This window comes from Dipodomys ordii, unplaced genomic scaffold, assembly GCF_000151885.1.
Source record: "Dipodomys ordii isolate 6190 unplaced genomic scaffold, Dord_2.0 Scaffold58, whole genome shotgun sequence".
NCBI lineage: Eukaryota > Metazoa > Chordata > Mammalia > Rodentia > Heteromyidae > Dipodomys > Dipodomys ordii.
The window spans coordinates 6,167,908-6,180,715 of record NW_012267274.1 but is presented as its reverse complement, the minus strand read 5'-3'; the positions used below and the strand labels follow the sequence as shown (position 1 = coordinate 6,180,715).

Genomic DNA, 12,808 nt, shown 5'->3' with positions numbered 1-12,808 from the left:
CTGTGTTCTACCACTTAGAACGAGTGACTTTCCGGTGACCTTTGCACGCATGTTAGACATCGCAGAAAGAACAGATGGGCGTGCAAGTGATGGGTGGGCACAGCCAGGTGGGCCCGTCTTTAATTGTGTTAAATATTCGTGAAAATACAGCATAATGGTGATCCAGGTCGCAGGCCTCACGTGGCCGGGGAAGGACAGTTCGATACAGTTGGGGGGGGGCTTTGGGGGACACAAGGGGACTGCAACACCAGGTTGGGAGAAACGCTCCTTTTTACTTTGGCATGGGGTGCCAGGCTGCGGTCACTGCCTGAAACGCTACCTGTGCAGTCACCCAGAGAGAGCCTCAATGGACGGAGCGCAAAGGCAACAACAGTGACCGCAAGGCCCTGGAAGGAGCGCCAGGTCTGGATGGCACTGGGTAGCACAGAGGGTGGGCCTGAGGAGATAAGGAGATCAGTAATGAACCAAATAATATTGGAAATAATATCCCCAGTAATACTTCTGTAAGAAGCAGAATTGCATGGTTTTTCACATGCATAGGAGTGTGTAAAGAAAATCCCTTGTAACCATTATTGGTGAGGAGTAGGAAAATAGTTACTGCAAAGGAGGCGTTAACTGGAAGAGAAATTAATCTATAAAAGCACAGTGTCCAGAGAGGAGGTGGGGGGAGTTTCATCAGCCACAAAACCTGGAAGGAGTCCACTCTGAAAATGCAGCCCCCCCACATACGCACACACACACACCATATTCCAAATAAATACACACATACACACACTGAAGTGACAGCGCCCCAGCACCCTTGTGCTCCAGACAGATCCCTTCCTGGCGGCCGCGCTGAGCTTCAGCTGGGACTGTCTCTGTGCAAGGGCACTGGGGAAACACAGCTCCTTCAGGAGCAGAGCAGCCCCAGCTTCCCGGTGCGGAGGGCTCTCATGCACCTTCAGTGCTCTGCGCAGCCATCTCCAGCAGCGGACCGAAGATCCTCACACCACCCAGGCCCAGTCTCTCGCACCAACGCAAGGGACAGCTGGGTATGTAGTGTTTGCACTTTGTGACGCAGGTGGATGGGACCGTGACCCGAGACCATGAGTGAATTCGCAGGAAGCTTTCGAATGCTCCCACCCAGGCCTGTGTGCCAAATGGGCATTGCGTCTGGTCTTCCCTGGGGCTTTCCGAGAAATGACAAGACCTTCAGCCCCTCAAGCCACAAACCAAGCTGCCAAGAGGCCTGGAAAGTTCCATGAAGAACATGGCCCCAGTCCCAATGTCACATGCTACCCGAAGTTGAGTTGGTGCACCAAGCTTCAGAATCAGGACCTGAATGAAGATCTTACAGGACCGTTGCGAGGGAGAACTTGGACTGCGCACAATGGAGGATGTGGGTAGTCTGTCTGAATCAAAACTTGAAGCATCCTTTAGCTCTCAGATGATGCTGTACACGTACGAGCCTCGGGTACCAGATTTCCCATGAAGTGTCTGGTCCCTTGAGGTGGCTCTGTTCTGGCATTGACATCAAACAAATAAAAAAAAAGCTACAAAACTACCCTTCCAAATACAAGTTGAACTTCTTCAGAAAGCATTTAAAGAGGCAGAAGGGAGCTGGGCGCTGGTGGCTCATGCCTGTAATCCTAGCTATTCAGGAGGCTTGAGATCTGAGGAAGCCAGCTGGAGCAGGAAAAGTCCGTAAGACTTAACTCCAGTTAACTATGGAATAGCTGGAATGGAGCTGTGGCTCAGATGGTAGAGTGCCAACCTTGAGCAAAAAAATATAAGGGACAGCAGACTGGACCTAAGTTCACACCTCAGTACTAACAACAAAAAGAAAAGAAAAAGAAAAAGAGGCAGAAAGGAGAGGTAGGGCTAGTCAATGCAGGAAGTCATCTGTACTAAAGGTATTCCTTGTCTGTGTTACACATAAATAAAAAGAACAAAGGGGAAGAGGTTGGAGAGATTTCTGGGTTGCCAAATGCTGTATTTTTTCCCCTTCTTCTTGGGAAGAGTGGAGTGAACAGGGCTTATTTCTGATGTCATTGAAGGGCTGACTTGAGAATAAGATTTCAAAAAAGAAAGAGGCTCTAGACAGCATGTTTCCAAACTGCATCTGAAGTGTCAGCGGAGGAGACCTGGAGCACGGCCTCAAGCCTGCTTAGCGGGGTCCAGAGTTTGTGGAATCCCTCAGGAGGGGCTCAGTGGGCAGGGCTGGGCTGTGTCCTCCTGAGACGGCCTCTCTGGGTCTGGCATGGTGCCAGCCTCCCACCCCTGAGCTCCAGGTGCTCTGGGAAAAGTGAATTCCCGCTGAAGTGTTCTCTGCTTCGGCCTCTGGAGGAGAAGCTGGGGGACGGGTCAAGGGCTGAGCTTGAAGTGTGGCAGGGGAAATTCTGGAATGGCTGTAACAAACAGGTGCCTGGGGAGAAACCCGGGTCCCCTCCATACTGTGACTGAATGGCTTCCTATCAAGAGAGACTTCTGAAGTCATGGCAATGATGGAGTCCGGCAGCTGCAGCAGGACTCGGTGTTTCACGGTGTCTTCCAAGCAAACGCTTCATCGGCCAGGACCTGGGCCAGCCTGGCATTGAAAGGCCTGTAGAAGTCCCGCAGAATCTTCTGTGTGACAGGCCACATGGGCCCCAGGCTGCGATCCTCAGGACGCCGGGCGTTGGAGGCTGGGCTCTTGGTCATCAAAGCTTCTTGCTTCTCACTGAGAGGCCCTGGAGTGAAAGAAAAAGAATCTCCTGAGCTGGGGGCATGGCAGGAGGCAAAAGGAACAACGGACCCCAAACCCCCAGCGATGCGGCATGCTGAGACATGTGTTTCCCTTTAAGAAGACTGGGTTGGGGAATTCAAATTCTTTGGCTGGTTCCATTTGGAGGCGTGGAGGGAGGAAGATGGAAAGATCATTATGAGATTGCGAAGCGATTCTGGGGCCCAGCGTCTGCACTGGTATGCAGAGATGAGCTCATCTGGAGCCCAGGCCTCCACCGTGGCCCACTTGGGGGCTTACTCCTCATTGCCCTGGACGGCTTGTCTGGCAGCCCATGGGCCTGTCCTGTGAACGGGGAAGTGCCAGCTGCCAGGCAGTCTTAGGACTTGGGGTTTTCTTCTAAGCAGCCGCTGGACTTCACCTGGCCCCGTCTCGTCCTATTTCGTGTCTTCTTGCAAAGTGGCCATGGTGGAGACAATGCCTGCACCCAACCCTTGCCCAGAGCCCCGCTGGCCGCACCTGCGGCCAGCACGCTGGTGAGGACAGGCTGGCAGAGGCTGCGCTGAAGCCCACCCTCCCCCCACAGCCCGGCCCTGCAGAGCAGCAGCTGCACACTGGCCCAGCCCAGGGTGACTGCCAGGCCTCCCGGGACCCAACTTAGTCCTTAACATGTCTCAGTGCCCTAGGGCTACGTAAGACAGAGAAGTGGCCTTACTGTCCCTCTTAGGGACAAAAGAGTCAGTAAGTGGTCAACTTTTAAAAAAAAAATGGCTTGAAGCCTTTTTCAAAGGAGAAAAAAATGACTACACTTCAACCAATGACCAGATCTCGAAAGGAGAGGAAGAAACAAAGTAAAACCAAATGGCTAAAGGACCTGTGATCAACAAAACTTTGGTTAACAAGTCTCAGGAAAGGTCCTCAGATGGCTGCAGGAAGGAAGGCCCCGCCGCAGCCTTGTGCGCTAGCCCTGGGTGACAAGTGCACAGGGGCCGCTCCCTGCCCTGTGGCTGCTTCTCTGCCAGCTAGCACCGGGCACTGCCTTGGCACAGTGCCCCTGGCTGGCTCCAGGGGTCCCAGCAGCATCAGAAATGAATGATACAGCCGCCAGCTCCTTCCTCCACACCCACACCTCGGCCAGCCCCCCACTGTCGCCTGGGGCTCCCCCATAGCTCACACTCGCATCTCTCTCTTTCCATAAACTCTCCACAGCCCTCCCAGGAGCTGTGGCAGGGCTAGCCTCCCCTTCCCCTGTGGCCTGTTCCCAGCCACTCTGTGAATGGAGCCGAGGCCTCCTCTTCTCCCTTGAGGAGACAACTAACTTCCAGGAAGGATGTCACCTCCTCCCCTCCCTCCCCCCAAGAGAGCCCCTCACCGCACCTCAAACCTCGACCCAGGTGCCTCTGCTGACCCAGACACAGGGACTGGCCTGGCCTCCCTGCAGCCCCCCCTCGCCCTACCATGCTTGACCTAGAGAGCTCCAAAAGAGCCAGCAGGGGCCAGCAGCCGGGGACTCATCACCCTGTACCCCTCAGTGAGAGGCACAGCACATACCCAGGTTCAGGAACTGGAAGACCCTGTGCATGGTGTACTTGACATTGGAGGCGTGGTCTTCCAGGCGCAGAATGAGGAACTGCTCCTTACTGAAGACGGTGAGCCAGTCAAGCAGGTACACGGCATACAGCCCGACCTGGAGCCTCACCTAGGACAGAGAAGGAGGCTGATACTGCAGGAGACACTCTTCCGGAAGCATCGCCACCACAAGCCAGTGATGGAGGCTCCCAGCGGAGATTTAATACAAGCGACTGCAGCATTTTTCCTGAGCAGCTTCCTGCTACATGTGCTAAGAAGTCCTATGCCCGGCGTTGCATTTAATCCTCGGCAGTGCCTGGCAGCTCCACACCGCTCACAGGTCCACACCTGCACCCAAGGGGGCAGGCTGCAATAACCAACGGCGTCCATGTCCTCTGCATGGCATGTGGCTAGCCCACTGGTCCTGGTGCTGCCCAGGTCCAGCAGGCTGAGAAAAACCAAGCTGGGACACCCCAGGCGCTCTCGGGACAGGGCCGTGGCCACTCGGCGGGGGTATGCACACACAGACTGGAAAGAGGCCAATCAATTGGAAATCCTTCCACCTTCCCATCTACTCAGTTCTTGGCCCTCATCTTCCTGTCCCTTTTTGGCTGCCTACCGGGTATAAACCAGGCAGTAAAGAACTGCCCTGACTCAAGAGAGGGGTAGCCTTGGTGCCTAGAATGTGCTGCCCCACAGGAGCATTTGCGCTCACTGGGGTTTGGGGCCCAGATGGGCTGACACTGTCACTTACAGTTGGGACCCTGGGCCACAAAGGTAGGTGTCAGCTTTGGCCTCTAGGGAGTCTCAAGACTAAAGGCCAGCCAGGAGGCAGTATGCACCCATGTGACACAGCTTTGGGGTGGTGACATGTACATCATGGCTGTTAGCATGACTTTGTACATCTTCCCTTGAATGATATCCACCCTCATGCTGTGTCATACATCCTTCAGGGCCAGACCTTCTAGAACACCGAGCAAGAGTGGTCTGGGAACTCTCCTCTGCAGCCCTCAGTCACGGCCAGAGCAGGAACAGTGGCAGGGCTCTCACCTGCACCTCCTGCGTAGGCCCGTCCCCTGGTCCACTCCCATCTTGCCTGCTGGACTCACGCAGCTCCTGACCAGGCCGCCCACCTCCCATCCCTGCACCCCACTCCTCAGACCCCCACCAGCATGCAAAGCAGGGAGCTGCATGGGCCGACGCTGTGGAGAACTCCAGGGCTGAACTTCCTGCCCACCCCTCCCAGGAGGGGCACCTCCCAGCGTCCTTAGCGCTCCTCCCAGGAGTCAGGCACTCTCCCATCATATGCCCCCCCTGTGCAGCTTGACCTTGAGCTCCTGGAGGGCAGAGACCACTGCTTGGCCATTAAATCACAGCGCACGGAGCAGTATGGTCCTGGGTAGGAGTGCTGAACGTGGTATCAATCAGCATGATGATAAAGCATTAGACAAGAAACGGGCTGATGCTAATTAGCTTCAGCTCTCAGGGTTCTTTTTTCCATTTTTATTATTTTCCTAACAACATAGGAAAGGATGGAGAGGAAGAAAAACACTTAGTGGGAACAGATAAAGTTGTCTCCAGAATTCATTAGCTGCCTCCAGCCACACTTTGTTGCAACCCTATACGCTAATCGTAAAAGATGCTGGGTGGAAGCCAGAGAGAAAATGAGTGCTGCCAGTCTCAGAAACAAATACACAGGTCACCTACAGCACGGATAACGCGCAGGAACTTCCCGGGGTTAAGTCACGGGCAGGCTTCCCCTGACAGGCCACTCCTCAAAGGGAAGTCAGCAAGGGACGGGGCGATGTTGTCCAAAAAGAAATGGACTCATTTCCTGACTTATGTAGCTAACTGTAACCCTTCTGTATATCATCTGTACAGTAACAATTAAAAAATTTTAATTAGGAAAGGAAATATAAAAGATGAATGAGTTAAATAGCTATTATTTTTAAAAGATTTTTAAACCACACAAATAAGAGGAAGCCTTATCTCCTGAGTTGCATTTCTTCCAGAGAGCCTGCCGTTGTGGCCTGACAATTTCCCAGAAGAGGAGCTGAGTGTTGGTGGCAGGATGCTGGAGTTTTACAGCGCTGAAGCTGTCCCTGCACCTGACCTGTAACAGAGCATTCCCTGTAACTTTCTGTGAGTACCCCGTGGACAAAGTCTTGTGGCTGAGTCGTGCATTGCACAAGGCCTCCTTTCCAGGCCGGGTTGGCCCAGGTGGGAGGAGAGGTTTCCTGGGTGCTCTGCCAGATCCCCGGGGAAAGAGCCTCCCATCAACCCACTCCGGTACACTTCCACCTCCTCACAGCCAGGGGGAGCTCTGAGCACCTCAGGGAAGGGTGCAGCATTGCCACTGCAACAAAAACCCAGGCCACTCCCTCGGGGCCCCTTCTCCCTCACCTTTGCCCAGTGGGGGATGAGAAGCAAAATAACCAAAGTGGAGAGGAAACTCAATGTATTTAAACATAAACTGTATTACATCCCAGAGCAGCCTGGAGGTTATGAATGCAGGCTGATTCATGTGGATGTAGAGGCCCAGAAAGGCCTCTGCCAGCACCGGCATTCGACCTCTCCACAGTCAGGTCCTCATGCATGGGGCTTGTCCCACCTTAGGGGAACCCTGAGGAAAGGTGTGCACCACAGAACATCCCAGCAAACACCACACAGGACACAGAGCCCTTTGTGGAGACCTAGGGAGGGGAGGGGCCCAGGGGACACCGCATAAAAGTTAGACTGAGCTGACTCTCATCCCAGACCCAGACGGGCACCACGCATCTCTGCCCTCCAGCCAGTGGGGACTCCACCCCCTCCTTACTATTCTCCATTCATTCACTCACTCATTCATCTGTTTAGAAACGACTGACTTTGAGCTCCCACTGTGGGAAAAGTGCCTGCTGGGCCATGGAGACACATTGCTACTTAACAGGCTGGGCCCTGGCGCCATGGAACTTGCAATCTAGTGGTGGACACAGAGTTACAGAAACACCTGAGATGCACACTATGAAGAACGGGTCAGATTAATAAAGGCTGGAAGGGTGAGAGGTCCTTCCATGAGCAGGGGAAATATGTCCAGGAAGCCAGGGAGAGATACTGAAAAGGCTCCAGTGCCAGCAAGTACCCAAACCTGACGCACAGCACTCACAGAGAGGCTGTGGACAGACTGAGGTCCCTGCCCACACCCACCTGCACAAACATCTGACCAGGATGCCAGGGGTAGGGGTGGGGGGAAGGAGGCAGAGAGTTTGCATTTATGGCCAGCACCTGGGAACCCTGCTGTAAGCTCCCGTGTGGGGATAGGGAGGAAGGTAAGGAGGGGCTGGGCTCTGCAGCACTTGGGCGCCGCAGGGAGGCAGGGACGTGCAGGGTCCCCTCTGGCCTAAAGTGCTGCCCCAACCCCCACCCCCATGCTGAAACTGGGCTGGGATTTGCAGATGGAGAGACATTTTCTTTGCACAAGTATGGAGTCATCTCAAAGAGAAAGGCTTCCCGTCCTCCCCCAGGGACTGGAGAGAGGTGAAGCAACAGCCCCCGCAGCCACAGCTGCCCTGTCCCATCTGGCCCCCTGCGCTCCTCCCTTTGATAGAACATCATCCTTAGCAGGTCTCCAAGGGAATTAAAATGCGTGCCTCCTCCTGGCTCAAAGGCTTTGGGGAGGCAGGCAGGGAGTTTCAAAGCCACCACACTTGGGAATGAGCCTGAAATGGGAGGACATCTTTCACTGGAAAGTAGGAAGGGACCTGGGGAGGGGGAGCAGTTTAAGACAGGGCACAGCAGGGGCAAACGGGATTAGATCCTTCCTCGTCTCACCAGCAGAACTTTAAACCTTTTATGAGGCTGTTTCCAGTACACAAGGAAGTGGAGGGCATCGCGTGGCCGCGGTGAACTTCCGGCCCAGTCTCAGCAGTGTTCTCATGCTCACAGCTGAGGGTAGACCGGAAGTGAGGGGAAGGGCACACCCTCTGCCCTCCACGGGAGGAAGTGGCTGCAGAAACCCTGCCTTCAGGAAAACCATTTAGAGACTGGCAAAGCGGGTGCAGCTTGCCTGGCCCCAGGCAATGCCTATCACAAGAGAAGGTGTCGGGGAGGGCCGTCTGGGGCACCAGGGGTGGCATGAGGGGCCCGTGGCATGCAGACCTGGTTATGCCAGGCACTCAGCCTTCAGCGGAGAGCAGCACAGTTCACAGCTAAACCCAGCTGTGCCTGGGCAGGGGTCCACCAGACTGGCCTCTCCCGGCCCATCACAGCCACCAAGCTCAGGCTGCTTCTTGTCAGGACAGCCCTGAGCTGAGTCTCCTGACATGAGCCCACTCCGCCCCGCTGGGGAGCTCTGCTGTCACCTCACTCCATGCTCCCCTGGATCGGAGCCCTGCCCTTGCCCTGCTTCCCTTCTTCCCTGTCTTCCCCCTACCCATCAGGCAAGTGTTTAGTCTCACACAGTCAGTGTCAGATGGCCAGGGTGGAAACATGTCAGCCCGGGTGAATACCATCCTCGACCTGTTCTCGGCCCATCAGCCTTCTCCCTCGGATGCCAGGTGCTGCCACAAGGTGGTGTACCAACTGCTAAACACCAGAGTGCCAAGGACACACCGCCACCCTTGGAGGGAGCGAAGACGAAAGGCCTATTTCTAGAAATTTCCACTGCGCTCCTAGCCTCTGCCCCCTACCCTCTGGCATGGCCCTCTTACAGCCACTGGCTCTGTTACAACATGCTGGGGTTATTACCTCTTACTCAGGGTACCCTAACTCTCAGTGACTCCCAGCCCCAAGCATCTTCCTAAGATACTGAGCCACCATAGCTAAGGTGGGGCTCGGGCAAGGTGGCCCCTAGAGATGGCTCCTTGAACTCGACTGGGGGAGGGGGGAAGTTTCCTCTCACCTTCCCATCCTGCTCCCCTGAAGCAGGCCAGGAACTCTAACCAACCCTGCACGGAAGCAGGTAAGAGTGCCTTCCCTGCACACGGAGAAAGCCCACATCCTGACCCCTGAGGAGCCAGGGCCTGAGCCCACAGGCCTGCTGAGCGCAGGACCTCCGTTAGGTCATACCTTCTGCTGCGCTCCCTGGCCACCAAACCTCAACATCACAATGCACATCAGTCCCTGTTCCCTGGACAGACCTGGTCACACACCCTTCTCCTTTATGTTGGCCTCACAGAGAAGCATTTAAATCTGTCGTCCGTTCTGTGGCTGAAGATATTTTGTCCTAGGCCACTGAATGTTCAAACAACTGGGGTTCCTCTAAAACTCATGTGCTATTCCCCTGACATCCCCCCTACCGTCACCTCCCCTGAGACAGGGGTGTGTGAGTTTCTGGGTCCCACCAGGTTGGTGGGTGATCACATTTGTGATTATCCCTCCAGACTGTGATTTCTTCTCTTTGGGTAATAAATCTGTACGCCTTTCTCCTATCCGTTCTGTCTGCGGCCAGATCACCCCCAGGGAACCTGAAGAGGGCGCAGAGGAAACTCTCCTTTGTTCGTCTGCCCTTCTCTGCTTAAAACCCTCCTGTGTGGCTGGAGGGCAGCTCAAGGGGTAAAAACCTGCCCAGCAATCCAGAAGCCCTGAGTTCAAATCGTAGTATGACTAATATTATATGTGTACATATTGTATATTATATAACATGTAACATATTATATGTATATATATATATATATATATGTCTCTGTGTGGACAACTTCAGAGACTCACTAGGTCCTTGGCAAAGCAGCCCATGCACCCCACAACCGGCCCCCTGCTCATGCTCCCCTGTAGCCATGGCGGGTATTTGTAAAGCTTCTCTCTCAACCTGTTCTACATCCAGACCATAGCTCTCCCCCCAGTAGAGACATTCCCTTCCATAAGTCACAGCCTGCCTGGCACCGTCTTCAGCAGCCTCTGCTGGTGCCATTTCCCAGCCTCTGCCCAATCTTCCTTCTGGACTACACTGAAGGACAGGGACCATGTCTGCCTTGTCCTTGCTGCAGCCCAGGGCCTAGCCCCATTCAGGAACACAGAGGAAGGATACAATGCAAGAGCAAGTGTCCTCACCATCCACCCCTTAATTCTTATGACACCCTGGCAAAGTAGTTTGAAGCAACTGAGTCTCAGAGAAGCTAAGATAGTTGCCAAGAGTCACAAAGCCAGCAAACTCAAGAGCCAGGAGGTGAACCTACACCACTGCCTGCTTCTGAGCCCGAGCCTGGCTGCCTGACACATCCTCCTCGCCAAACTACAAAGACCACGGACATGGCTACCTGTGCACTCTGCCTTCAGGTGCGATGGATGGTCTGGGGTAGCTAGCCCCACCCCCCGGTTGGGGGGGTCTGAGGCTCCACAGCATTATTTCACTCCTTCAATGAGAGGCAGGTGGAGCGCTCGCCACACTGTGGAAAGCTGCCCGCTGAAGGAGTGTCTAGGACCCCAGAGCTCAGTGCCCGCCCTAGCCTAAAGGTCCTGGATTTACTCTCAACAACTGCATTTGCCTAAGAGAGTGCAGACATTTACAGATGTGCTCCTTCTGGGGAAACAAGAGCCTACAGAGGGGTTGGCGAGAACTCTTCTCAGTAGACACACTGAAGGGACTTTTGAAGAAGCATTTGAAGTCACTAATGGGGAATTTTTTTAAACCAGCAGAACAATCCATGCTACAGAAACACCCATAAGAAAATCTGAGAGCTGGGTGTCCTCCTGTCTGCCATCTCTAATTGCTGGGTGTGCTTTTGAGCCTCGCTAAATGGAATCTTCCTAAATGCACCCTGAATCTCTCTATGAGGGAGGAGACAGATGATGCACAGTGGCAGGGTGGCCGCCGGCAGCGGGGAGCAGGCTGGAAGGGCCCCATCAGCTCTCACAGCTCTTACAGCCCGGAGTATTTGTTTCTCCATTAGCCACCACTCGAAGGCAGCTGAGCGACATTTGCATATTAAAATGCCTCTCTCTGTGTCTGTGCTCCACTCCCGCTGCAGGATGCTCCCTGCGCAGAACAGCCGAGAGGCCCCGCTCTGTAACAGGCCCCTTGGTGATACGCACAGGCATGGCGTTGTTGAGGGTGTTGTTGTAGACACAGGCGCGCAGGGAATAATCCAGCATGCAATTTTCAAACAGCTGCAGAGCCTCCGTCACTTTTTCATGGAAGTCATCTGCAGATTTATTCGAACTTGCAAAATAGAGATAATCTGAGTACAACCTGTGAATAAAATAAATGGATAATTTTACCATCTGAGAATGTGAAATCATGCCATTTGGGTGACAATGAGAATCAATGTGCAATTACATTAGCTAGTTTTGTTCATTACAACGCAACCATTTCTCTTCCTTCCTGTCAGGAGTCCCCATCCCTGCTGCGCTTCACTCTCCCACCCCAGACTCGTCTACCACCAGCCATGTTTTATGTTTATGTTTTTATAAATTCTTTTTTAAGTCGAGCACCAGTGGGTCATATCTGAGGAGGCTGGGATCTGAGACCTTATCTCCAATTAACCATCAAAAAGCCAGAAATGGATCTGTGGATCAAGTGGTAGAGCAGTAATCTTGGGTTAAAACACACACACACACACACACACACACACTCTCTCTCTCTCTCTCTCTCTCTCTCTCTCTCTCTCTCCTCAGGGACAGTACCCAGGCCCTGAGTTCCAAGCCTCAGGACCAGCATACACATACATATTTTTTTTCTAGTTACCTCACATTAAGCTCTGTTTCTACACCACCAGGTTTTAAAAATCATACAATAGAGGGGAGAAGCCATGAAAATTTTATGTACCTTCCCAACCATTTCTCCCCTCTTGGAGGGAACAAACACAGAGCATCTGTTGCTCTTGCAGTTTTACAATGCCTTGTGAAATTCCTGGCTTGTCCTAGAGATGTTCCTAACATTTGGGGGAAAAATATTAACTCTGCCTTCCTAGATTCAAAGGCTCACAGGCACCTGTTTTCTAACCCAGTGCCAAAGCACCACCAGCGCAGGTGCAGGTGAACGTGTGCACAGCAGGTGCTATTTATTCAGGTGCAGACTCAAAGCTATGTGCACAGATACACCCCACACAGGGAACCAGCTCTTCCCCCAGAACTGACAGCCTTCCTTAACCCAATTCAACTTTCAGTGGCCCAGGTCTGTCTTTGCATCATCCCATTTTAGCAGGATTTTCACTGGTATAAGAAACTTGTGGGAGACAATTGCTTTGGACTGAGCTTCTGTTCTAGACCTAACAGACTAGACCAAACAAGAATGGAGTCTTGGAAATGAGGGGGGGGTGACTCAAGTGGAAGAGGATAAACCTTGAGCAGAAAAGGCCAGTCAGGAGCAAACGGCCCTGAGTTCAAGCCCCACTAGTGACATAAAAATAGGGAACAGGTATATAGAATGGAGGCTCTCCCCTAGGCATCTAATAAATCAAACCACACTTGGAAAAGGCAGACTCTAGCTTGAGGTGTAGTGCCTCTGAGTTCAATCTCTAATGCAAAACACCAGGCAGGGGGCGGGGCAGGGGCAGGGCAGGGGGTGGGGCGGGTCTTTTCCATAACACAGGAAGATTCACAGCAACCAATCAAAAGGAGCCC

At 53.4% G+C, this 12,808-nt stretch overlaps 1 protein-coding gene across 2 annotated transcripts in view; it reads right to left on the bottom strand.

The window, feature by feature from the left end:
- Positions 1–1,700: 1,700 nt before the first annotated feature.
- Positions 1,701–12,808, bottom strand: part of Chst15 (carbohydrate (N-acetylgalactosamine 4-sulfate 6-O) sulfotransferase 15) — a 77,911-nt gene continuing 66,803 nt past the window's right edge. The window contains exons 6-8 of one of the 2 annotated variants that reach the window (XM_013021932.1): positions 11,279–11,435; positions 4,253–4,400; positions 1,701–2,708 (exon numbers count right to left, since the gene is read on the bottom strand). In XM_013021932.1, coding sequence (XP_012877386.1) covers positions 2,518–2,708; positions 4,253–4,400; positions 11,279–11,435 — 496 coding nt within the window. In that variant the 3' untranslated portion in view covers positions 1,701–2,517. Of the gene's footprint in view, positions 2,709–4,252; positions 4,401–9,167; positions 9,715–11,278; positions 11,436–12,808 lie in introns of those variants that run through there. The other variant, XM_013021933.1, reaches the window with a different exon arrangement.